Source organism: Poecilia formosa, unplaced genomic scaffold, assembly GCF_000485575.1.
Source record: "Poecilia formosa unplaced genomic scaffold, Poecilia_formosa-5.1.2 Scaffold3, whole genome shotgun sequence".
Classification (NCBI taxonomy): domain Eukaryota; kingdom Metazoa; phylum Chordata; class Actinopteri; order Cyprinodontiformes; family Poeciliidae; genus Poecilia; species Poecilia formosa.
In genome coordinates, this window is record NW_006799942.1 from 2,950,183 (window position 1) to 2,975,660 (window position 25,478).

The 25,478-nt window shown below is 37.2% G+C and overlaps 3 protein-coding genes and 1 long non-coding RNA gene across 7 annotated transcripts in view; all 4 read left to right on the forward strand.

Moving 5' to 3' along the window:
* The first annotated feature begins 3,457 nt into the window (after nucleotides 1-3,457).
* LOC107836914 (uncharacterized) lies at nucleotides 3,458-5,298 on the forward strand. The gene is made up of 3 exons (XR_001662891.1): nucleotides 3,458-3,632; nucleotides 4,598-4,682; nucleotides 4,810-5,298. It is a non-coding gene; the product is annotated as an uncharacterized LOC107836914 (long non-coding RNA).
* A 2,755-nt stretch (nucleotides 5,299-8,053) lies between these two features.
* Nucleotides 8,054-16,930, forward strand: LOC103139998 (cyclin-A1-like). 2 transcript variants are annotated; one of them, XM_007554902.2, is made up of 9 exons: nucleotides 8,054-8,412; nucleotides 13,071-13,229; nucleotides 13,304-13,523; nucleotides 14,095-14,207; nucleotides 14,296-14,522; nucleotides 14,605-14,809; nucleotides 15,363-15,476; nucleotides 15,600-15,733; nucleotides 15,866-16,930. In XM_007554902.2, the coding sequence occupies exons 1-9, from the start codon at nucleotides 8,329-8,331 to the stop codon at nucleotides 15,915-15,917; spliced, it is 1,308 nt and encodes a 435-aa protein (XP_007554964.1). In that variant the 5' UTR covers nucleotides 8,054-8,328; the 3' UTR covers nucleotides 15,918-16,930. The 2 variants fall into 2 exon arrangements, with proteins under 2 accessions (XP_007554964.1, XP_007554973.1); XM_007554911.2 differs by lacking the exon at nucleotides 8,054-8,412 and adding an exon at nucleotides 11,848-12,081.
* A 310-nt stretch (nucleotides 16,931-17,240) lies between these two features.
* LOC103140009 (spartin-like) lies at nucleotides 17,241-24,158 on the forward strand. 3 transcript variants are annotated; one of them, XM_016673114.1, is made up of 9 exons: nucleotides 17,241-17,653; nucleotides 18,883-19,645; nucleotides 20,857-21,051; nucleotides 21,345-21,501; nucleotides 21,730-21,924; nucleotides 22,045-22,206; nucleotides 22,670-22,760; nucleotides 23,125-23,188; nucleotides 23,761-23,841. In XM_016673114.1, exons 2-8 carry the CDS (start codon nucleotides 18,884-18,886, stop codon nucleotides 23,168-23,170), a joined length of 1,608 nt encoding a protein of 535 aa, XP_016528600.1. In that variant the 5' UTR covers nucleotides 17,241-17,653; nucleotide 18,883; the 3' UTR covers nucleotides 23,171-23,188; nucleotides 23,761-23,841. The 3 variants fall into 3 exon arrangements, with proteins under 3 accessions (XP_016528600.1, XP_007554993.1, XP_007554985.1); XM_007554931.2 differs by lacking the exon at nucleotides 23,761-23,841 and having other exon boundaries at nucleotides 23,125-23,205; XM_007554923.2 differs by lacking the exon at nucleotides 23,125-23,188 and having other exon boundaries at nucleotides 17,243-17,653; nucleotides 23,761-24,158.
* A 654-nt stretch (nucleotides 24,159-24,812) lies between these two features.
* LOC103140022 (serine/threonine-protein kinase DCLK1-like) overlaps nucleotides 24,813-25,478 on the forward strand; it is a 57,946-nt gene continuing 57,280 nt past the window's right edge. The window contains exons 1-2 of the mRNA XM_007554987.2: nucleotides 24,813-24,974; nucleotides 25,048-25,130. Coding sequence (XP_007555049.1) covers nucleotides 24,898-24,974; nucleotides 25,048-25,130 — 160 coding nt within the window. The 5' untranslated portion in view covers nucleotides 24,813-24,897. The remainder of the gene's footprint in view (nucleotides 24,975-25,047; nucleotides 25,131-25,478) is intronic.

Genomic DNA, 25,478 nt, shown 5'->3' on the forward strand with positions numbered 1-25,478 from the left:
TCTGGGGAAATTTCCAAAACACTCAGTTTAAGATGAGCAATAAACAATTATATTTTTTTAAGGTTAAACCTTTTGTCCACAAGGTTATAACAAAATTTAGGTAAAAAAAACCAACAAAACAAACAATCAATTACGCTACAATAAAGACGTGAAACGTGAATTTTTGGCTTCTGTTTCAACTCATGTAGAGTGCCTCATTAGAAAAGTGATACAAATGTTATCTGACAATAGGAAACTTGAAGTATTTACTCCTTCTAAAAGATAAATTATACCATCCTATCCATTTTTGAATATTTAATTGTGTTTTTCAAATGTTCGATTTTTGAGCTTCATTTTGAGCCATTATCGACAAATAGATTCAGAGTAAACTGATTTAAAATAAATATCATGCATGGCTCTGAATCTCATGTGAGCTTGTTAGCACATTAATGGGATTCATGAGAGTGTTAACTTTGTGGCAGATGACACCTGGCCCTCCTCTGTGAAGCTGTGAAGGGGAAAAGGCACCTCCCCTCCCACAGAAGCCCGGCTTCTCTGCCATCTGCCTGCTGACATGAAGACCAGAAGGGAGTGATCGGTTGATTACTTCTTCCCTAGCCATTCGCTTTCTTCACATTTGGTAACCTTATGTACAAAATCACACATATTGGAGGGGTTCTTGAATTTAGCACATGTTCGTGTGGGAATGTTTTCCTAATCGTAGCTCATCAAGAGGAAAGGAAAATGATGAATATTTCAGTAAGATGCTACAGGCAGTATTAATGGTTATGTGCTTTGGGAGGAATCAAGCGCAGAGGAAAGGGAGCAACTTATTTAATTAAAAAAAAAAAAAAGATTTACCTCATTTCCACTCTGCTTCGGGAGGCTACACCTACTTCCAAACCCATGACGGGCAAGTGTTATTCACACGCTCACATACATGCTAAAAATATTTGCCAAGGCTAATTAAGCCGGTGCAAATTCATCGTCATGTCTGCACAAGCTTTAAAGAGCTCGTGTTGCTTGTGTTTGTGTGAACACGAGAGAGGACTGAAGGATGAAGATAACAGTTCTGGCCTCAGTTTGCTCTTGTCACTAATCCCGGAGGGTGCCAAAGTGGCCGCCGATTCCACGTCATTCACCAATATCCAAGCCGGCTCTGCTTCCATGCCATTCCGGCTCTGCCCTTGTGAGGACACTGGTTTCTGCACTGCATGCTAATGAGACATGCTCCAGAGGAGGGAAGGGGGATTGATTTGACATTCTGCTAAGCCCATGTGGAACATAAGTTTAAACTTTGAAATAAAAAGACAAGGAAATGTCACAATATAGCTCGCAAATGCAGCACATGCACAATTATTATGCAGATTGTGAATTACATTCTTGCACAAATATGGGGTTTTGTTGTGAGGAAAAGGAAAAAGTTTTGTGCTTCACAAATAGGACAAAGGGACAGTTTGAGTTGTTATGTTTGAGATTATTTGCAGAAACTGAACAGATCAAGAATAACTGTTCTGCAATTTTGTGGCCAAAGCACTTTAACTATTAATATGCAGTATACAGTTATTCACATGCAGTTTGTAATTTGAGTAACTACTCCATTGTTATATTTTTATTTCATAAAACTCACTGTACTATCTGAGACTGAGTTAGAAATAAAAACAAGATCATCTTCCCCGTCAGTAATTAAGCACACAATTTCTTTACTGGTGCAAATTTTAGTTGCATCATCGGGTATTTAGGGTATTTATTTTTCTACAGAATCTGAATTCAGTTTGGTCAAAACCAAACAGAAGACAGGTATAAAAAAATTGAAGAAGTTCTCAATTCTCTTTGCTGGAAAAGTTAAATATGTCCAGGTGTACTGGTGAATTTCTCTTTTGGTTTAGTAGATGAATCATAATGAAAATAAAAGCACAGCATTGGTTTTGCTTTTTGCAATAATTGTATGATATTACTAAGAAATGCGTTAGACTTGAGGAGTAATCTGTTTTGCAACAATTATTGCTGTTTGTTTTTTTTACATGAATGCTATGGCTCACTACCCAGGATGCTGCTCTGTTACAGGATAGCTTGATTTCTAAATAAATGTAATCTCCAGTCATTAAAAGGTGGAAGCCCTCAGACTGTTGCATTGTAACCACAGTAAGAAAAAAATGTTGGTCGCTGTATGAGGTTAATAACACTGAAAATGGTATCTGAAGGTATCTCAGGTTTGGTTGCACTTTTAGAGATTTGCAGTGGGCGCATGAGCCGAGCAAGAGGTGTGACTTTTATACTTGACCGTTCATTGCACTGCAGTATTCTCTGACAGAGGGATCAGATAAATTTCCATTACAGTAGGAACCTGCTCTGCAAGAACGCTTTCAAAATCTTCCTGTTTGAGTGAAAAACGGTGCGCACAATCCAAGAACAACCAGACACTGCAACACTGAGCAAGGCCAACGCACCGGGGCAAGCGTACCCTCGCCACTTCCATCACTGCATCAACTATAACCTTAACTTAATTCATAGACTCCACATTCTAAAAAGGAATCTAGACTACATCCTAAAATATTAAATACTTAGCTTGGTAGAACAAAAACACAGTTTGAGATTAATGTAGTATTTATTCTGTTTGTGAAAACAAAACCGCCACATATTAAGACAAGCATAGTAAAAGATATAAATGTGAACCTAATTACTTCAAACTGATCTCAGATTCTTGAGATCACATATAAGTTGGTGATCATTTAATCTATTTTTAAAAATGGAAGGAAGTGCTGCCATCCTTGCGTCTTTTCAGCCAGCTCCTTTCCTTATCCCTGATCAATTTTTCTCTTTTTTAATCACACAATTTTAATCTGAGGATTTTTTTTTTTTTAATGTAGCAATATCTTAAACTTGATTGGCTATAATGATTAAAACCAATCAAAACTCAAGGTCACTCTAGAAGCTGGAAACTTTAAAGAAACTGATTGTCTCAGCATACCTACCAAGTAATTGAGAACTCAGAGTTTTAAGTTTTTGCTGCATCGCCAGATGTATTTCATATCTCTCAGCAGTCCTGGTCAATTTAAGAAGAACTAGGAGAAACGGCTGAAAAAGAAAATCTAAAGAAGTTGATGAGGAGACTGGTTTCACTTTTTCTTTTTTCTTTTTTTTGCAGGAGATTGTTTGCATTTTCGTATGCGACAATAATAAGAAATTATGTTAACGTAGAGGTCCACTTTGTACTTGTCCACTAATGCTGTCTGTGGAAGAAACCACAGCAACAATGGAGCTTTTTTTTTTTTAATTAGTATTCCTGCATATTTCCTGCATTCAACTATTTCTATTCCTGTCATACTTTCAATGTAAGCTGAGGGGGATGAGGACTGAGGCAAATGAGAAATTGTGCTTAAAAAAAACCCACAAGATTTTTCAGCATTGTACATTTCTCCTGTGTTTGATTTCCCTGTAGGAAGTTGGAATTACATCACACTCAAAATGAGTGAGTTCTCGAGGAGAGAGTTTGATTTGTCTTAGTATTGGAGCTTGGATCTGCAAGTTACACCACACTAAGAATCGCCAGTGTCCTCATTGCAAAAACCATCAGAATTTGTCTGACAAGTACAAAGAGATCACAGAGTGACAATTCTGAAAACCAGTGAAGTTCGCTGACTCTTTTTGTGGTAACATCTACCAGCAACACAAGACCATGACAATATATTTACCTTAATTTCAAACATTTAAGCACAAAAGGAACATCAGTACACAAATAGCTGTTTTATAATGCAATGTGTGCCACTGTTCTCATTAGACAGAAACAGAAGTGCTACTAAGTAGCTTATTCCTGCTGCTTTTTCAACAACTATGTGCAGCACTGGCAGCAGCTACACTTGGAATTAAACTCAGTGGTGTTCAGAGATCTCAGGGTTTTCAAATCATAATTCAGACTTCAGGGGGCAATATCGTTGTACTTCCAGCTGTTAACCATGACTTAAAGCTGTTAACAATCACAAACATAAAGCTCCAGATATTTTTCTTAATGCTTTATGTTAACAATGTTATTGTTGTGTAAATGTGCGGCATTGATATTAAAGTACTTCCTAAAAATGATATTTGACCTTCAAACTCAGAGACTGAGACGCAGATTAAAAAAAATATTGCATCATAGGAGAAAACACAAACCACTATTGCTTAAGAACATCTCTACTTTTTGTCTTTTAGTAGTGACATGCCACATATATTCATAACTACTGCAGGTTTAATTTGTCTTTGTCTACACTGAAAATTGTTTTAAAAAGAAATCAGAATTTACACCTGGTCTGTTAGATCCCGATCAAGACTTCAACCGTTGCTTTGTTGGCAGGTGTCTTTAATTTCAAATGTAATCAATAGATGATTTATTTATTTATTTATTGCCTATTTGGACAATGTTTTATTCCTTTTTTGAATTGGTTCATCTTACTTGCGGTGAAAACTGGCCTTTCAGCTCAGGATAACATCTTTATGTCACACCAAGACATCCTGTTTGTTCAAGTTGGAAAGTTGGCATAGAAATAATGATTATCATACTATTTTTGCCAAGTAATTGAGCAATGTGCTCAGAAATGTGTGAGTTTTAACTCCAGCAGACATGATCCATATTTCCTAGCAGCCAATTTGTCAAGACTCCAACATGAGACAAGTCTGCAGTGGAAAAATGAAACTGAAAATTTGTGTCACTCATGTCAAAGCAGGTAAAATATTGTTTGTCTCCAAGATTTTCAGAACTATTTGAGAATCCCAATTTTGCTTTCAAAAGGATTCAGAGGATGAAACATGGCCCAATAAATTTGTATCACACCACTGCTTTTCATCTCACAGCGGTGGCATGCCAATCAGAGCGATCTCGACAGACTGGAGGGCATGGAGCGGAGCAAGCATACCGAGGCGTTACCGTGACACCCCCCCAACCTTATCCTCCCACACACATACAGGACAGCCGCCTGATAAGAATGCACCTCTCCAGAATAACAAGGAGACGCAGCAATGTGATACTGGCACCATCTCAAATGAACATCGAGGAACGAAGAAAAAGACAAAAACAAAGAGGTCTTTTAGTGCGAGACATGCAACAGATGGCTGGAACCTTTCGAAAACGCAGTTCTATGTTACCTCTGCTGGCCTTGGCAGTTTGGTGCAATTCCTCTGAAGGGGACACTCTAAATTCATGAAACAGGAGAAGAAAGGAAAAATGTCCTCAAAGTCAGATTCAGTTGAATACATGAATAATTTAGAGCACTGAAAGATTTGTGGCCCTTAAATCACAAAAAACAGGGATTCATTATTCATCTGTTTCAAACTGGGAGATATTTTATGCACATCTTACACCATGCTGATGTTCTGAGTACAAAACAAAGCCTCTTGTCCTTCTGGAAAATTACAACGTGATTTTGTCATTTCTTTTCTAGTTTTTAAATATCTAATTGTTCTCTGTCTCACTATGTTTACCTCTCATTGGACATCTGACAGGTCAAGCTTTAAGACCCTGTACCATAATTTATATTGCTTTTCTCCAGTGATGTTTAGTATTTTAGCACACACACAACACAAATATTATGCAATTAATAAAGTTATCTAAATTTTTTAATATTTAAAGGAAACTCTAAAAAAAGCAAGTACAATGCACCAAACACAAGAGCTGAATATTGCAAATGATTTATGATATTATATCTGAAAGATCAATCTAATTCAAGTTTGAGCTCATATTGTAAAATTTTTATGATTTATCCACTGATAAGCATGAAGACAGAAGGAATGTTCACTGAGAGGGAGGCAGTCTCTTGGAGACCTGACAAACTGGCACCCCACCCAGATTTGGTGAGCCTAGTCTGTCTGTAATTCAACAGAGAGTTGAATGACTGCTTGAAACAAAAACTGTTATTTGACTTTTTAAAATTCTGGTTTGATTCAGGTTGGATTCTGTCCTACTCCAGTTCTGACCAGCACCATTATTCTGAAGTGAAGTGGCATGTGACAGCCTTTTTTGTAACAGCTCTGTCAACAACATAGCCTAAATCATATCAATAAATGATGTACTTTTCTATGCATAATTAATGTATACAGTTGTATTCTGATTCTTCCGCCTTGAATTTTTCCTTTTCTTCAAATAAGTTCCCAGTTATCTTATAATAGTGAATTAAGTGTTCTGAATAGAAACGATGAGCTGGTGAGGAAAAATTTGTCCTTTTCAACTGTATTTAAATCCATGGAGATAATAAATGTTTCCTGGATGATATTTCTAGCATAATTGTTCACTGGTCCTCCTTCACCAATAACCAGCCAGACATTCATTTGATCAGTTTGATTTGATCAAATTAAAAGAAAATTCTGACAGGTTGATGGTGTTCTTGTGATTAATTTATTTCTTTCGGCCTAGTTACAGACTAAACATTTTAAGTTGATGTATTTCAAAACCTGCTCAGGTTTAGGAATATAGTCATTTGGAAATGAGAAACAAAATGGAAGAGGAGCCCAGTTTCCTTTAATGCTCAATGCAGCAATTACCATCAAACTAAGAAATTATCAGCAAATTTCTTCATTTCAGTACAAGTCCTTTGATCCACATAACAATCTACAAACATTAATATACAGAAAATGTGATTATTAAACAAAGAAAGACCCACATGGATTTAATGCCTATTATTTTTAATGTCATGCTGATTTGGTGCTGGTTATTGGCATTCTCTGCAAATTTTAATTCCTTCACATTATTGAATGGTTTGGCGCAGACAAGTTGGCCTCCTTTGAGATCTTTTTTTTTTTCTTTGAGAAATGGATATCAAAGCGCTGATTACCAGCCCTCTTGTTGAGCCAATGCAGGGAAAGATGTCTGGAACTCAACCAAATATAACTCGTCTCGGAGAAAGTGCTGCAATTATAACAAAATCAAACATCAGCTGAGGGCCCTTTGCATTTTCTCTTCACTCGTTTCACTCATTTAAAAGAACAGAGGAGTCGGTACACAAAAATCTCACCGGAACACCGAATGAACAAAGTTTGCTGAAGCTTGTCACCAAGGAAATTGTCTTTCAGTTACTTTATATGTGAAGCTGAGAGCTCAAACTTTTCTAACTAGTATTTATGATTTTGATTAGTTAATCTTTCTGCTTTTGTAGCGGCATGTTTATATGAAACATCTGCTGTGGGACTGGACTGAGGCAAATTAAAAAAAAAAAAAATAACTTTAATTAATCCAAATCATACGATTTGGGAGGAAAGTTGAGTTTTACTTCACTAATGGAATCTTGTGGGGTTGAAAAAGGTGTAGGTAGATTACAAAGCAGAAGAGTAGAAAAAGAAGATGCTTTGGGGCTGAGGAGAAGCTCTGATGGAAGCAAAATGTGATTCCAGATTGTGGAGAAAGAGAGAATAAGCAGTTTGGAGTGTTACAACAATGACAACTGGTCTAAAAACATCACTGATGACAGTCTGCAAGCTTTAGATTGTTCCTGCTGGTCTTTTTTTTTTACTAGATATGAACAGGTGTGAGAATTAGTGCAACTGCAGCACCTGGGAGGAATCCAACAGTTATGTGAGGATAGTTCTGGTGTTTGGTCTGTAAACCAACACAAACTGGTCAAAGCTAAACACTCTGGGTTATGATTCCTCTTTGAAAGCATGGATTCTTGAAAGGTGAACCACACACCAGAGCCAGGAAGCACAGTTCTTCCACTTTATTTCAAACACAAGCATACCTCAGGGATGTGAATGGAGCCAGATGCTCTTCTCAATAGCTACCTATAATTGAAAACACACTTTGCCCACAAACTTTAGAACTAAGCTTGACAATGAGATTACAGTCATTGTGTTCATTTTTATTGAAGATGGAAATGCCTTCGAGCTGAAAGCAGAGCCTATGGTTTGTGACAACATCCTGGTCCTTAAGTACACCTCAAAAACAAAAGAGATAATCAACATCTTTTCCTAATGCACCGCAAGATAGTGGCGATTGGAGGGAATCTTAATTACCAGGGAGTAACTGCACAGCTGAAATCGGGCCACTAACGCCTCCCACCTGGTGAGGAAAGCACAACACTGGCTTTTCATTCCCAGGAAGCTGAAACAGACACAATCTTCAAAATGTTTGTAGAAAGCCATCCTGACATTTGGTGGGGAAAAAAATTAATTGCACTGCTGCATCTAGTCAAGATGGCACAGTTGTTTGTTGGCTCCAACAGATAGATTGGGTCTATATCACCAAGATAGAAAAGAAAGGCAGACAGTGTCATCAAAGATTGTGAACATAATGGTCACCCTCTACTGCTGCCATATGGCAAATAGTTCAGAAGATTAAAAAACAGTTGTGTCCAGATCCATTGAAATGGGCAAAAGGCAAAAGTCATGGATGACATTGTTACGAATGAATGGCAGAAAAACTCAGAAGGAGAAGAAAACAAAGCGGATCTGTCCAAAGCTGAAGTGAAGGTAAGAAAATGTAATCCACTGGGATAAAAATACACAATTGCCACACAAAACATTTCTAAAGGGTCTGCATTTCTTCCGGGCCCCATTTTAGCACCACTAAAGAGTTTACTGAAGGTATTGGATATAATAGAAAGATGAAGGACTGTAAATATGAAAAGGGTTGGCTGGTGTCAAAAAACTCACTTTCAGGGAAAAGATTTGGGCTTTTCATCAGGACAACAGCCTGAAAAACACAAAAGCTTTAAAGGTTTCTTGGGAAGGAGAAGATTACTTTCTTCAACTGGACATCACTGAGTCGTGGCTTCAATCTAATTGAAAACCCTCAGAAAGTGAAAATCTACCACTGCAAGGACTGAGGGGTTTAAAAAGCATGCAGTACTCATAAAAAAGGTTTCAAAAGATAAATATTTAATCATTGTGCCAATACCTGTAAATAGAATATGTAATTTGTGTTAATGGCAATTTTTATTGTTAATTTGGGAGTCTATTGGAAGCCATTTTAAATTTGATGGTAAATGACTGAATGAGGACCAGTTGCTAGTACTGTTGCCTTACATCAGAAAGATCTTAAATAAATAAATAAATAAATAAATAAATAAATAAAAAGTTGACCTATCAAAAGTGATACTTAACACCCACCATGTGAGCCTGTAAGGATTAGGCATAGAAAATTGAATAATAGGGTAAATATTTTCACCAGAACTGAAACACATTGGTGGATGAAGGTGATTTCAAGGTCTCTTTAGTTGGAATTCTCCTGGTTTTCACTCTATTTTATATCCGAAGTTTGAACTTTCTGTACATTTGAAAATACATCATGTTGATAAAATGGTCCGATGCCGTCGGTCGGGAACAATTTGCATCTTCTCAGGGACTGAAGAGCAATGTGAGACTGAGATAAAAGAGACGGAAGAAGACATACGAGTCTGCTGAGGAGACGTCACGTTTGCGTTTCCTCGTCTCATCTCAACTGAGAACAGATATCGATTTTTGCTTTGACGGGAGAAAATAGCCACAGCAGGCCAGCGCATCCCTCATCTCAGCTGGAACAGATAGGTGAGGATATGTCATACAATCTTTGGCAGAACAAAGATCCAATGTATCTTACCTGTCAGAGAGAGGATTACTCTCACCGTTTTCTTTAAACAAAGAAATCCCTTTAAAATATGAAAGAGATTTGGAGCAACATTTAAGAAACAAAATAGATATTTGGAAATGTTTTATTTCACATTTGAAACACCAATTTTAAAACAATGTTTTCTTCACTTGCTTTGCTTTTCACTGCTCTTATCTCATATTTTATAAAATATATGATCAAGACATCTGCAGGTTTTTTTTTTGTTGTTTCAGAATAAAAGCGAACAGGTCAGGTTGTGGTCAGACAAAGCATCCCCATACCATGATGTAGTTGCAGTTACAAACTTTGTTTTATTTCAATAAAATTGATTGATTGACTGATTGAGCACCCTTCATGCTGGAAGCACAGGTGGAGGGGTTTTCTCTTCCTGAACTCAGTTCGAACAGTCCAAGGTTATACAGTAAATTAACCAGAGATCAGTTTTCTTTGAAAAGCCTGAGAAAAGAACTCCCTAAGAGAAACCTGAATGGGAGATGCTGTTTGTACGTAACTTGTGTATGATAAAAAACAATGTAGTTTAATCTTTTCTTAATTTTCCTGGACTATTCAGGGGCTTCATTTACCATTTTCTTTGCTTAATTTCTTAACAAAATAATAATCAAAATGCATTTTGATTTGTTCTTGATTGATTCAGTACTTCAACTGAGGTAAGATTTATTTATTTTCATAACAGTGTTTTGGACTAAATGTTGAATACTAAGTTAATCCAATGCCTCACATTTCAAGTAATTTGTTTTTAGACGCATCTAAACCCAAATTATTTCTAGAAAGACTGGTTTTGTCTACATTTTTTCTTACATTACCCAGATATGTTATTTTGTTCAGTGACTAATATTTATTATTTACTATTTCTTCACATGCTGGTACTTTGCATCCTAGTGAAATGTTTCACTAGGATTAAAGCAGAGAATAGATAATAAAGGATACCTTCTAACTTTACATCCAAATCTTAATATCAGCATAATGCCATCTTTATTTTACAACCTTTCCTTGTCAACAAGACAGTCTGCAATTGTTACAATTATCTTGAATGAACATTGCCATACAAAACTTGAATATGGATATGGAGACTAAATCAAAAAGAACAAACAAAATGTTTAAAAAGAATCTATGATTTAAGCATGTTATGATTGGTTAGTAAACAAGGATGAGCAAAAACAAGTGCTCATCCTTGTTGGCTGTATTTTCCATCAAATACAGCCATCAGGAAAGTATTAGAAGTGATGGTTGGCTGAAAATTCAAGAAGTAGCTTTCTGACCCAAAGATTGCAAATTGGAATCCTTAATCCACAGCGGCTCCACTGGAGCTGCTCAGCAGCAGCAGCACGAGAGAACAGTTTATGCTTCTCATACATGTAGTTCCTGTCATGTAACACTTTTTAATTAATGTAACCCTACTAAACATATGCCAGAGATAAAAAATAAATAAATAAAACAAAACAAAAAATCATGTTCCAGGCATAGGTTTGAAATTGGGAAAATATTTCATAGCTTTATGTCATTTCCAGTCCATAGAGACCAATGTTTCAGAGCCAATTTGATGAAATACTTTAAATGGGGATTAAATATAAGGTGGTTGGTTCAAATTTTTGGCCAACATTTATTGTAATTTTTGCAGAATTGCGGTTGATCGTTCTTAAAGAGAAATACTGCCATCTGGTGGAACATGTGGAACTTGCAGGCACTCACAAAAATCTACCGACTTCCACAGACATTTCTTATACTTTTAAACAGATGTTAGTTTTTGTCTTTCTTCATTGTATATTTCTGGGAAATTTTCGTTTTCCCGTGACACTGCATTTACTAATATGAAACGGATACATTGATAGATGGTTAATGGTGAAATTCCTAATTGTTCAATGTAAAACTATCTGTAATTTTCTTTGATAAATATGACTGAGCTGTACTCTGATAACAGCACCAACTCATTTGCCAGAGATGGCAGCAGGGAAGAACAATCACGGTGCTCTAGATTTCCGATGTAGTAAACATAGTTGCATTTCAGCGAGTTATTAAATACTCTTTTAAAGTTATTAAGAATCGAATGCATAGTGGCCTATTTCAATGGACTAAACCTACATTTATACTACACCTAATTAGTTTATAGTTATATCCTCCATGGTTTAGGATTTATATGTCCATGTGTTCTACATCTACCTTCTTTGTTTTAATGGAACTGATGTCTTTAAAACAAAAAAGGTGCATCGCACAAATTTGTTTTTGTTTCTGCAGCAAACAGATGAATTCGCTGACTCTGTGACGTAAGCAGTCTGAACTTGCACTCTGGCACCTCATTGGACAGAACTCGCACACACAAAAAACAAAAACATCTGATTGCCGAATCCTGTCCCACCGGAGATATATTGCACAGCAAAAAACAATCTTCTCCAGCTCGTCGCGGCGTGGCTAGAGGTCGCAGATTGTCTTAATTGTTTCCAAAAAAAGTGTTGACTAAGAGTGCTTTGGCGCGGTTTGTTATTTAGAAGAGTGCATTCTCCTTTCCGCTGGGAATCTGCTCGATGTTGGTTATGGTGAGTTCGGCTTGACTAGTTAATGAAAACCAACCGATACTGATGTGTTTTTATTGTCATACAAAGAAGTTTTGCACTCCACATTTTACTGCACTCCCGTCTGCTTGTTTTAATTTATCTGTGATTGATTTAAAGTTTGATAAATTCTTGTAACCATGGCAATGTGTATCTGTCCCTATCATTTTAGAATGACAAACCGTGTTTAACATGTTTGTCAACATGTTTGTATCTCCAGACCAGAACCCCCCCACTCTGAATCACGTTTTCTGTTTTGATGGTGTGTAATGTGTAAAGTTAAATTAATGCAACTCACTACCAAAATAAAGCAAGAAGCTGGAGAACTTTTAACATTACTTGTAAAGAGTAAAGTAAAACATTGCAGACACTATGGCGTTTCAGAGCTTTTTTTTTTTTTTTNGTGTAGCAGAGTTGATTATAACTTCGTAGTGTGCTGTTTATCTGCTAATGTCAAAAATATTTTCTGTTATCAGGTTGCATCATATTTTTGATTCTTGAATAAAATAAATGTATCTTTTTTTCCATTTATGAAATCATAATTTCTTGACATTTTTTTATATAATACCGTTTGGCAGTGGACTCCAGAACTTGAACAGTACTCATCTTTTTTTGTTGGTCTTTTTTTTTTTTCCTTCCTTGAGTCAATGGATTCCATGCTGTAAATAGAAAGTCACGATGCCTCAGCCTGGAAGACTATATCCTCTTAAGAAGGATGGGCACTGCATAGGTCCATCAACAACCATGAGCCTAATAATACTATGAATAATTATTAAATGCATCTGGGAAGACACTGAGTAATTAAATACATTTTCTGTAAATATAAAAACATGTTCTTCATATATCACAACATTATATTTAGTAAGAGAAAAATAGCATTTTCAGTAAAGAAATCTATTTTATATTCTACTCCTTTCTGCCAAAAGTAAAAAAAAAAAAACGTTATTTTTGCTTTCTTTTAATCTGTTTCAAAGATGAATTTCAGTAAAAACACCCATCGTGGCAGTCCCACTCACAAGGAAAACATTCCATCTTCAACCAAAGCAGAATCCTTTCAGTACCCGAGGACCATACAGCGCACAGTTCTCGGCTCCTTGTCAGAAAATGAGCAGCGTGGACGATCCCTAAGCCAGGTAGGCAACAGTAGCATCCGTACGCTTTGCAACCAGAGACCTTCCATGTTCCAGACGACTGATTTCCTCCACAGGGAAGCCAGTTTTCCAAGCACAGTTCTGTTTCAGACAGCTCGCAGCTCAACTTTCTCGGCTGCCCATCCAGCTCCAGCTACGATGTGTACGTCGAGGAGGCTTGTGAAGTCGTTCTCGCCGCTTCGGGTCAGGAAGTCATTTCAGATGATTATGACCTCGAGGTTGATGCCAATCCCCTGCAGAATGAACATGTCAGGCTCCTGATGGAGTTTAGTTCAAGTAAGTTTGGCCTCCAAAATGGAAAAATAAATTTTTTTCAATGCATTGGGAAGGTTTTTATGCCTGTTGAACTTTCTCCACAATTTTTCTCACAGTACAACCACAAATGGTAACATATTTAATTGTTTATATTGTTCTATTGTTTTGACAAATAACGGTGAGAAAAGTTGTATTGCACTGCTTTAAATCTTAAAAATCTTGAGTGTTTTGCAAAGGTTGATCTGTAAAAAGCTCATATTAAAGAATGTAGTGGGTGCATGTGCATAGCTGAAAGAGAAATAGCTTAAAGACTACTTGCCACTGTAACTGCAATGAAATGCATTTCTGCAAGGTCTTGACTACAATGGGATGAATACAAATGCACACCACAGAATTCAGATTTTCATTCATCATATTCTTTCCCCTCAACGCTCTAAGTATGCACTACTCTGTGTTGGTCTGTCACTTAAAATTTCCAACGAAATACATTGCAGCTTTTGACTGTAATGCGAGAAAATATGACAAACTCGAATTCTTTTATAAAGTACTTAAAATGGTACTTCTATTTTTTTCAATAATTACTCTTCACCAGGTTCATGTCATGATGCCTCCATGCTGTCCGAACCAGAAGAATCCCTGATATCTAGAGAGACTTTCTGTTTTGATTATGCAGAAGATATTTACAAGAACTTAAGGGAGAGTGAAGTGAGTTTTTTTTTTTTTTTAACAAACTATTTCTTTCTTGTTAATGATAATTTTTGTGCTATTTAGTCATGCTGGTTACTAATTCCAGAAGCAGTTCAGGCCAAAGCCAAGCTACTTGGAGAGACATCCGGAGATCACCAATGGTATGCGGGTCATTCTGGTGGACTGGCTGGTGGAGGTTGTCCAGGAATACAAGCTCGGTTCTGAAACTCTGCACCTTGCTGTAAACTACCTGGACCGTTTTCTGTCCTACACAACATTTATCAAGAGGAACAAGCTGCAATTGGTGGGAACAGCTGCATTACTGATTGCCGCGTAAGCAAGTCATTCCTGCCCGTTCCGGTAACTCCACACATGGCAGTTGTTGGTTGTAATTGTGATGCCATTTGTTTTGTAGAAAATATGAAGAGATCTTTCCTCCCGAACTGAATGAGTTTGTGTACATCACAGACTGCACCTACGCTAAGAAACAGCTACTGCGGATGGAGAGCGTTCTGTTAAAGGTGCTGGACTTCAAGATGGCCGCACCCACCACCAATCAGTTCCTTCGCCTGTTCATGTTCATCCACTCTGTCTGTTCAACAACAGAGAACCTTGCTATGGTGAGTTCAGTTAATCTCATCTCCTTTTGTAGCAAAAACGTGGCAAGAATGGCTTTCCACAGAGCCGAGACGAGATTTCTGTGAGGACTCTGGCGAGTCATTCTGTCACGTTATGTTCTTTAGACCATTCTAAGTCAAAAAGTTAGATTTTACTTTTGTCTGACCAGGTGTAGCACTAAAAACTGAACTTCTAGTTTCTTTCTTTCAGCAGAGGCTCTATTCTTTCCATTCTTTCATTTACACAAGATTAATGGAGTCTACGACTAACAGTTGTGGATCTCTTCAGCTCCTAGAGAATTATTGTTGGCCGCTTGGCTGTTAATACTCTCTTTGCCAGGCCTATACATGTAGGTGGACATCCATATGTTGGTAAATTTGCAAATGCTTCATATTTCCACATGGATGTTAAAAAGCATTTGTCCTTTTCCTTCTACTTTAAAGTGATGATGTACTTTGTGTTGATCTTTCACGTAAAAGGAAAGAATGAAAACTTCAAGACATATGAAAACCTTTGCAAGGCACTGTGTATTTTCATCTTCTCCTTTTCTTCTAGTACATAGCAGAGTTAAGTCTACTAGAAACGGATCCCTTCCTTCAATACACCCCATCCATACTGGCAGCTGGAACCTACTGCTTAGCTACCTACACTATACATAAATCTTACTGGGTGAGTTGGTCCAGATGATGACGTTTTTCTGCATAATAATTACTTGGTTCTGGGTTTTTTTTTTCTTTTTTTTGTAAAATGATACCAATATTTCCTTTTTTTGTTTTTTTTTGTTTTTAATAGCCTGATTCTTTAATTACCTTTACTGGGTACACGATGGAGGAAATCATGCCCTGCCTGACTTCTCTCCACAAGCTGTATATCAGTGCAGAGACTCGGCCACAACAAGCTGTCAGGGACAAATACAAAACATCAAAGTAAGGAGAGACAGAAAGTCCCAACTGGAATTTATGAAACTAGATTTGCCATCTTAGTTCTTCATGAATCAAGGACATTTTTAAAAATACATTATTTTAAATGTATATTCTTTGTCTTTGTCTCCTTCATAGGTATTGTCGTGTTTCAGGGATCTCCCCCCCCACTGTTCTGCCTCTCCCCTGACTCCACTACTTCATCTTCCTGATCCTCCCAGCAGAGCATAGTTTCAGCTCACTGAAAACAAAGCACAGCCATTCATTTTTTACCACACACATGTGGACTCCTTCACTTTTTCTTAATCAAATAGTTATTTATACACAATTAAAGGAGTTCAGTTAATGTTTGAAACTCCTTGAGGGCGAACATGGATTTACTTTCAGTATTATACACATTATTTTTATTTGAACTGTTATATGCTATGCCTCTTTTCAAAATCTAGCTATCAGGTCATGCATTTTACGGCAGTTAAAACAACTAAGCATTTTGCAGTCTGATTCCTTTTGTTTTCACTTCACTTGTAGACATTTTAGAGTGTGTGATAGTGCATTATAGGCTCCAACACCTATCACATCCTAAATTATGATGAGGTGAGAACGGAAATTTCAATCCTTATAATAAGACATGTTTCTGACACCATGTAATTCAATCATCTTGGGAATTAATAGAAGTTTTAGTTCTTCACACAATAACGTCAAAAGTTACTGAACTGGTTTGATGTATTACCAGCAACATCATCAGGTAACGTCTAAATAAAGGTAGCTATGTTGTCTTATTCTGTTTGTCACTGTTTTATAGTCAAATATGTTGTAAAGCGGTTTCATTGTGAATTACACTTTGGCAACTTGCTTGATGTTCTTCAACTCCTGTTGAGCTGTTTACAGAACTGAATGGTATTTCAAGATATTGTAAAGTTTATTGTTTTTTCATTATTGTTTTTATAAATAAGAAGTCAAAGTCTGTTTAACTATTTGATTTTTTGTTTGTTGTTTTGATTACTTGGGAATTTTTTTTTTCTCAGCCCATAGTGAAACATATAATCCTTTATTAAAAGACTGTTCTGTCACACAAATACTCATATTGTTTTAGTAAAAAAAAAAACAATAAAAATTGATATCCAACAAAAATACTTGCACTTCAAAATGTGATTATGCAAACATGGTGTATAAAAATGTACAATAAAAATGATGTTAATCCAATTACGTTTCTCATAAATATTTATTACTCAGCTCAGACATTGGGCGTGTACCATTTGTCACCTGGTGTGTAAATATAGTTGCTGTAATTTCCCCTACCCCCACCCACACCTCGCCCCTCTTTTCTACGAAATGACAAGTAAAAATGCGTGTTGCATGGTTGGTTCATATTCATAATGTGGGTGGTTCATAATGTGGTACTGTATAATCATTCTGACAGGTTATTTCTGAACTTTTCCCACCCCGCCCGTTTAAACTCCTCCCATTCCGCTTGATTCCACTTTCCTTCCAGCTCATTCCACGGCTGACTGCTAAGGAGCGCACCCAGATTTCTCTGTACATTTGTAAGATTTATTTATTTATTTGTTTTAAAGTTTGACGAAAAGTATTTTCTCCCTGCAGATGGTGTTTGTCAGTAGCTGGCGTCCACAGGTGGATTGACAAATCTTTTAATTTTGTGTGAGAACCGAAAATTGCTGAGAAACTGAAGTACGGAGCTGACTTAACTTTTGCTGTGGGTTCCTGTTGGCATGGAGATCTGTCAGTAGACTCGGATCTGCTCCAGCGTTGCTGTCATTCTGGAAAAACCTGCTTTGTTTGGCAGCACTCAAACCTAACCTTTCAGCTGCCAATAATAAACGCCTGACTAGCTTTCTTCTCGCTAGTTGCTGTGATATTGCAGTGAGACAGCTGGACGTCCTTTTGGATAGATAGTCTTGTCAACAGGTAAGCTGGAATTCTTAATTTCCTCTCCTTTCATTCTTACAGTAAAACTAAAGAAAGCTGTAGTTTAACGATAAATCAATGTGTACACTTCAAAAATACAAAATCTTGCCAAGTATTTTTGTCTGGTTTCTAGTACAGATATTTTAGTACACTTGAAATAAGACAAACGCACAATTTCTTTTCAAAAATAAATAGGAGCTTGTTTTAAGTCAACAATTCCTTAATATTGATTCCGCTGGAAGATTATTTAACTTATGACATGACATTTTTCTGATATCAGTGAAATCTGCCAGTGGAGATAGTACTTTTATTTTCTAAAAATATTAAGGAATTATTTACTTAAAACAAGCTCTTCTTTCTTACAGAACGATGTTGCATTAGAAACTAAACAAAAAGTACTTAAGACTTTATGTTTATGAATTAGTGTATAATTTCAAATTAGAATAAATCTAATTGGAAATTGAATCTATTATTATTAAGGATATGGCCTCAAAACTTAGTTGGGGTTCTTTTTATTTGAATTACTGCATCAAGTAATTCAAACAAGTTTATTTTGATCTGATAAGATTATTTTAAATCACTGAACATAAGTGCTCATGTTTGCAGTCTTTTTTTCTGGTTCTGGAGTGATGAATAGAATCCAACATGTACCTGGCTTGTAACCCATGTAGTGGATACACCTATATGGTGGTTTTTTAGACATTGACTCCAGCTGTAGTTCCAGTCATGTGACTCTTAACCCAAACTCCTGAATGAGGTTTGTTTCATAGTCATCTCAAAGCTGCTTGAACAGAGTTTCCCTTCCACTCTTCTTTCCATTGTTGTACTTGGATGCAGAACTTTGTAAACAGCCAAGTTTTTTTTAGCAATGATTTTTAGTGGCTTACCCTCTTGAGCAGGGTGTCAATAACCATAGTCTTAACCATGAGGCTTTAGGCTTTAACATAACATTCTGTTTTTAAAATTTATTTTTTGTTGGTTTTCTGTCATATTTAATTTTTTTAAGACACTGAATCATTTAAATTACTAGGAGTAAACACTTAACATATGCCTCTGCATTATATCCATAAAATATAAGTTTTACTATTTACTATTATATATTATATTATATTAAGATCCTCATATGTCTGTAAGTTCTGTGATACAATTTAATTGCATCCTAAAATTGCAGGTATTTTCTGTTAAGGGTTACGTATCGTCTTAGTTTCTGTTTCCCCTCTGCCTTCCAGCATGGCTGAGCCTGCTGAACTGCTGGTCATTAAGGATCAGTATGAGCTGGCCCAACAATCCATGAACCATGGATCAGCGGCTCAGGAAGCTGACAACAAATCAGAAGCTCTGGTGTATTACAAGAAGAGTCGTCTGCATCTTCGTCAAGGACTGGAGGTTCCTACTGGAGGGGAAAGGCATCAAGGAGAGGTCTGGGACAAGGCTAGGCAGCTTCAGCAGAAGATGAAGGAAATGTTAGGGACTATCGACACCCGCCTGTCTGATCTGGAAAAGTCCACACCAAGGGACAAACACTTACTGTCCAAATTTTCTACTCCTCTTTACCCAGACTTGGTAATTAACAGTCAGCCCACCAATAGTTCTGTCCTCCATCTGTACCCTACCATACCAGATACAACCCACAGCACAACACCAGCCCCCATCAGTCCTATTTTCCCTGCTGTCCCAAACACACACACACTCCCTGCAGCTGATCTGGAAACTGTGGCCATGGATAGCTCAACAGACCTTCCTCCAGCATACACTCCAAAGCCAATGGATGGGCACCGCAGCCTGGCTTACGATCCTGCCGGAGGCGGCCTCTGGTCAAGGGAACCACCAGATGGGAAGGAGCTGCTCTCCATCCCCTCCGGGGTACAGCTGTTCTTTGTCGAACCAAACGGTCAGGTCAGCTCTCTGTCCTCTCCAGGCTACCTCCGTGTCATCACAACGGATAATCAGCAAAGTGATCGCAGTGCTGGAAAACCCTCTGGATTTTTACATGTAAGTAAAGAGAGGCATTCACTAGGGCCTGGCTTTGTTTGGAAGAAGGTTTGGGTGTGTGTGTCTTCATGGTAAATGGGTGTGACGTCACGCAGAACCACTTCTTCATTTTTAGAAGTTTTCCCAGTATGAGTCATTATATTGTTGCGCAGCTGGAAAACCAACTGCAAAGTAACGTTTGTCTCACAGATGACAGGGAGGATGTTTAAAAGCATCTTAAAATTTATTTTTGGATTAATTTGAATTTAACCCTCCATAATGTATCGACATTTGTTGACAAGTGTTGACAGGACCAACATCTGTGTTATATCTCTTCAATTCTAAGTTTGCATTGTTTTCTTTTTATGAACACCAAATTTTGATCAGATTGTTCAAATGTTGTTTAGGAGTAGAATTAAAACCAGTTAGCTTTTGCATTGTAAATCTCCATGATGTCCATTTCTATTTAATGGTATATCTGTTTTTAAATCTCCCTTTCAATTAATTTCCTTCAATAAAGTAAATATCTGTTCTGGCATCGCTACAAAGCATGCATTGTGTCTTGCTTTGTATTTCACTGCAACCCATGACTGTGCTTCCCACCAAACCAGGCTGGTCCTGTATTCTGACTCTGCTTTGTTTCCCAGTAAGACAATGGTCCCATTAACAGATGACTCTGCGCTTCTGTTGTTTTGCTGGTCAGGCTCCTGCATCCTCACAGGGGTCATTCTGACAGATTTGCACACCAGTGGCAGGATACAACAACAAGTTTGGATAGTTTGCTTCATGGAAAATGACACAATTTGGGGGTGTTGGAAAAAAAAAAAATCAACTGACCTAACTTAGGGACTGTCTCAGTGATATTTAAAAACAAAAAACAAAAACTTTGATAGCTTGCAGGAGTAGACGAAATGTGGGAAATGAAATATGAAAAAGATCTCAACGGAAGTCCTGCATTTCCTGCTTTAGAGTTAGTATAACAGATATTTCAAAACGTGATTGACAGACCTAGGTCCATAGTTACACGGTTTGAAAACAAAATATATGAACCCTAATGAAGATATAAAAATATATTTTAAACTTTAAATCATAATATGGATAAACTCTACAATCACTTAATAGGAGTTATTATTGTTTTATAAACTACTTGTGAAAAGTGTGTTTAAAGAGGATTAAGTTAAAATGCATAGAGTTTTGATTGTCCTGTTTTGTTCTGTCCTTGTGGTTTTTAGGTGTGTGATCGCCTGTATCCCCTGTCAGCAGACACCCCGGTGCTGCTGGCCAACTCTGGCATCTACATGTTCCCCGACTGCTTGGCAGAGTTACCCGGCTCCTATGTGGGTTTAGTGCTGTCGTCTGAACTGCCTGCTGCGGACTGTGAGATGTTTCAGGATGTTCTATCACAGCTTGCTGATCTCAGGATCCAGGTAAGTCCCAACTAATTTGTGTTGACTAAAAACGAACCTTGAATTAATACGAGTTAATTTCCCTTTGGGATCAGTAAAATATTTTGTAAGTATTTTCAGTCTTCTTTTTGCAGATTGAGTAGTTCAGCTTCCCAAAATTATGATATTTTAAAGGTGAAGAAAGTTGTTGTTTGTATTTTTATATAAACAACCTGATAAAGCCAGTGACATGTTTTAGGTTATACAGGTATCTTAAAGAAACAATATCATCTTAAAGCTCACCATTAAGAATGAAACTTTGCCTTGTCTAACAGGGAACAGAAGGAGCTGAAGGAGAGGTCATGAACTTGACTGATAAAATTCCCCTGTGTCCTCCGCATGAGCAAACAGATCAAATGGTACCAGAGGGGGAAAAGGTAACACTTCTACTTCCTGGATGGAGTGAGAAGATGGCTCAAGGAATTTTGTCTGGTGGGTTTTGCAAAAAGACTCTCAGAATGAAAACTCAAAGAACATCAGCACAGAGTTACACACCAGTTGATTACATAGTGGATTACCACATAATCCTCCACCAGTGGGTGCTGTTTACAGTGACATCGGTCTAGTCTATACTTAACAGTATTTAGTGTTGGAAAAACAAAATGGTTTGCTTGATGTTTTGAAACTACAATAAATAAAATGATGTCTTTATCTTTACAGGAGCTACAAAATTGAGTCAGTCATTTGCAAAAGGAGCAGAGGCCACTGGGAATATCATTCAGAAAGGAGCAGCCAAGATCCGGGACCGCATCACACCAGAGGAGACCCCATCTGAGGTCAGTCCACAGGTCACCAAAGGTCTGAATGCTACCAAACAAGCCACCGGGGGCGCTGTTCGAGTCAGTAAATTCTTAGGTAAGAGCAACCAGACTGATGTTACCGATGAGGTAAAATGTATTATTCTGTCCTGATCTGTGAGTATCAGTATGTTTGTACCTAAATCTATTTCTTTGGTATCACTTTGTGCATTTACAGTGAATGGCATAAGTACAATTGCAGGACATGTGGCAGAAAAGGTGACACCTCATGTGAAGAAGCACGGTGCTAAGCTGGTCCCAGAGTCTCTGAAAAAAAGTCAGGATGGCCAGGCTTCCAACTTCGATGGAGCCAAGTTTGTAGCAGCCAGCAGCATACAAGGTATTTACTAAGTTTTAGAAGACGATCTTAAGGATACACACACCCATTCAATAAATTAGAATATCCCATTTAAAAAATGGGAAAAGCCCATTTATTCCAGGAAATTTATCACTAACTGAAACGTATTATGAATTACACACAGATGGAAGTTTGAAAGCATTTATTTCTGTTAATTGAATGACTGAAAATGATGATTTTCCACTTGTGGTTAATGAAAACATGACATTTAAAATTGGAAAATTATATCATATAATTAAAAAACATGTGGGCCTTAATGAAAGGATTATATAATACCTGATTAAAGGTGGTTATTTTCAAAAGATACATTTAATCCAACAAATGGTCCTCATCTGAACGCATATTCTAATTTAATGAATATGAGTGTACAGAGGGTGGTAAATGTGGACCCATAGGATGGTTTGATATGGCTGGTGTACATTTTTAAAATTTCTTTTCAAATTAGGTTTAAGCACAGTTTGGGAAAGTCTAGAGACTGGAGCAAAACACGTCTGCAAAAGTGTTGCAACTGAAACTGTCACAACAGTAAAGTACAAGTGAGTTGACCTCTTGACTCGATACTTCTTGTCTTTATATCTTCCTTTTTTCTATTTGATTTTCTATTTAAACTGGGGATGTCTTAGTCAAGATACGTTTGCTATATATGATATAATCTGTCCGTGTCATGAATAGAAAACTGACAACACAATTCTCAGATTCTTCATACAATCAATGGCTCATACATTTGTAAAAACTAGCATTGAAAAATAGAAAACATTACCACCTCATTCACCAGCCACCTTTCAGGCATTGCATTGACAGTGTGTCAGATATTGTGTTTTTTCATTACTTTTCTACCATTCTCCTTTTCCTTCTGGTTTTCTTGTGGACTGACCCTTTTTCACTGTTGTTTCTTTTCAGATTTAGGGGTTTAGAGAATCTTTTAAACATGTCTGGGAAGATGTGACTTCATTGGGAAGTAAATGTCAAATTAACAACTGATCTTAGTCGTGTTGTGCTTCTACTAACCCAGCCAATAACCTTACACAACCTGGTGTAGCACAAACTAAATTGGTATTTTTCAAACTAATTTGTTCACTTAAACTTAAAGTATGCTTTTCAGAGGTCTTTTTTTTTGCATTAGGCTTGCATTTTATATCCACTTTATGCTGATAGATGCAAGCTGTTCTTCAATTCAAATAGTTATGAACATAAGAACAGTTCTTATGTTTTATAATCATTATGCCTAAAAAACAGGGATCTACACTTGTTAAGACATTGTATACATGAACTGGACATAAAGATTTTTGAAGCTGCATACTTTGGTGAACGGATAAACCAAGCCTCTCTTCTAGACTGATTGTTTTTACGTGTGTGTTGCTGTAACCTACATGCCAGATTAAGTGATGTCATGACATATAACATTTTTAACATGCAAAAATATGCTAGAGTTGGTGTGTTTTTCCTTAAAGTAATGTTTTGGTGCTCCTGCAACTCTGTTGTCATTTATTTTCTACACTCTTCTACTCTAACACCTCCAAATTATTTATGATGAAGGTACGGCAATGATGCGGGCCAAGCCACAGATACAGCTCTCCGCTCAGTGGGCAACATTGGTTTGACTGCACATAATATTGACAATCTGGGCCTCAAAGCCATCCTGAAGACTACTGGCAAGGAGACGGCCAAGGCCATGGTTAAAGAATCTGACGATGAGGTAAAGGAAACCGAAGAGAGTAAGATGCAAAATGACAAACATCTCACACAAGCTGAGAAGGGGGTGGAAATGAAAGAAGAGGCACCAGAAAAGACAAAGGATGTGAATAAGGAACAAGAGGGAAAGAAGAAAGAATAAATGTCTACTAGACCTAGTGCTTTGTTGTCATACAGTATAAATTAATGGTGTATTTAAATGAATATATTAAAGTATTATAATAAACTCGATTTTAAGTGTTGTTTGAGTTGGGTTATACATTTTTATTAAAAGGTGAGACTGTGGCTGAGTGGGTAGAGTATATCATGGGCTTGATTTCAGCTTCCTCCGGTCACATGTCGATGTACCCCCAGGCAAGGCACTTCACCTCAAGCTGCCTACCAATCTTTGTATTTGTGTATGAATGTTTGTGAATCTATAGTGCTTTGATTGGTCATGATCTTTAAAAGTGCTATTGAAGTTTGGCCCATTTTCTGTTTTGTCAAACTTTTTCTCTAAACAACTTTGGTTGATTCAGTGGTTAAATATTATTTCTAATCTATAGAGCTGTTATTAAACATACTTGCCAGATTTATTCTGTTTATGTCATAATTAAATGTTTGAGATCAAATCAATTCTTTAAGTCAAAGACAACCCAAGTTGAAATAGCATTGATAGAACCAAAAATAATCGGGCTTAAAGTAAAAAGAAATACATGTCCTAATTTACATAAATTCATGAGAATCTGGAAAACAAAGTCAAAAGCTATTTCTAAAATTTCATGTTACAGAGGGGAAACCCAGACAGCTGAAATATTTACCGAGAAATCGATCAGAGGCGCCGTGAAAATGGTCGGAACGGGCCTCTCTGGCTGTAGTACGCGCTCCCGACACAGGGGGAACACATGTTCACAAGGGAACAGTATTTTGCAGAAACCCGGAAATGTTGGTTTCCATGGATACCATGAGCTACAAACTTGCCTGCAGTGAATTTTCGGAAAAATGGCTAAAGCGAACGACTACCGTAAGTACGACTTGGCACGGCTGCAAGTAGAAATCGAAGAGGAAAGAGAACTAAAGTGAGTGTCCCCCTCCTTGAGAAAATAAAGCTTTTCAGACGGAAAAAGTTAAGACTTCAATCTTTGGTTGCAGAGAGATGCTCATAGGATCTGTGTGCGACCTGCGATGTACTGTGGCAGAACTGCAAGAAAGATTACGTAGTGTTGACGGGGAAGGTAAAAACGTTGTCTCCGTAAATTATTTGCGCATTGAGTAAAAATATTTCAAACATTTATTTCCTGTAATTTTGATAATACTGTGAAAAGTAAAATATTTTGAAACTCATGCATGTCACACCCTAATCAGACAATTAATTCAAAACACCTGCAAAGGTTCCCTGAGCAGTAAACTGCACAAACATGGGCATCAGATCGTCATTGACATCCACTACAAGGAGGACAAGACACAAAAGATCTTTTCTAAAAAAGTTGGTTGCTCACAGATTGTGGTTTTCATAGAAAGTTGAGCAGAAGGAAAATGTGTGTTGTCCCAGTAACAGATAGTCTTGAAAGGATTATTAAGCA

Coding starts and splice junctions, on each gene's coding strand:
- LOC103139998 (XM_007554902.2), top strand. CDS start 8,329: ATGGATGACATTGTTACGAATGAATGGCAGAAAAACTCAGAAGGAGAA. Junction 13,230..13,303: donor GTGGACGATCCCTAAGCCAG/GTAGGCAACAGT, acceptor TTTCCTCCACAG/GGAAGCCAGTTTTCCAAGCA. Junction 14,810..15,362: donor CAACAGAGAACCTTGCTATG/GTGAGTTCAGTT, acceptor CTTTTCTTCTAG/TACATAGCAGAGTTAAGTCT.
- LOC103140009 (XM_007554923.2), top strand. CDS start 18,884: ATGGCTGAGCCTGCTGAACTGCTGGTCATTAAGGATCAGTATGAGCTG. Junction 19,646..20,856: donor AACCCTCTGGATTTTTACAT/GTAAGTAAAGAG, acceptor TGTGGTTTTTAG/GTGTGTGATCGCCTGTATCC. Junction 22,207..22,669: donor AGCAGCCAGCAGCATACAAG/GTATTTACTAAG, acceptor TTTTCAAATTAG/GTTTAAGCACAGTTTGGGAA.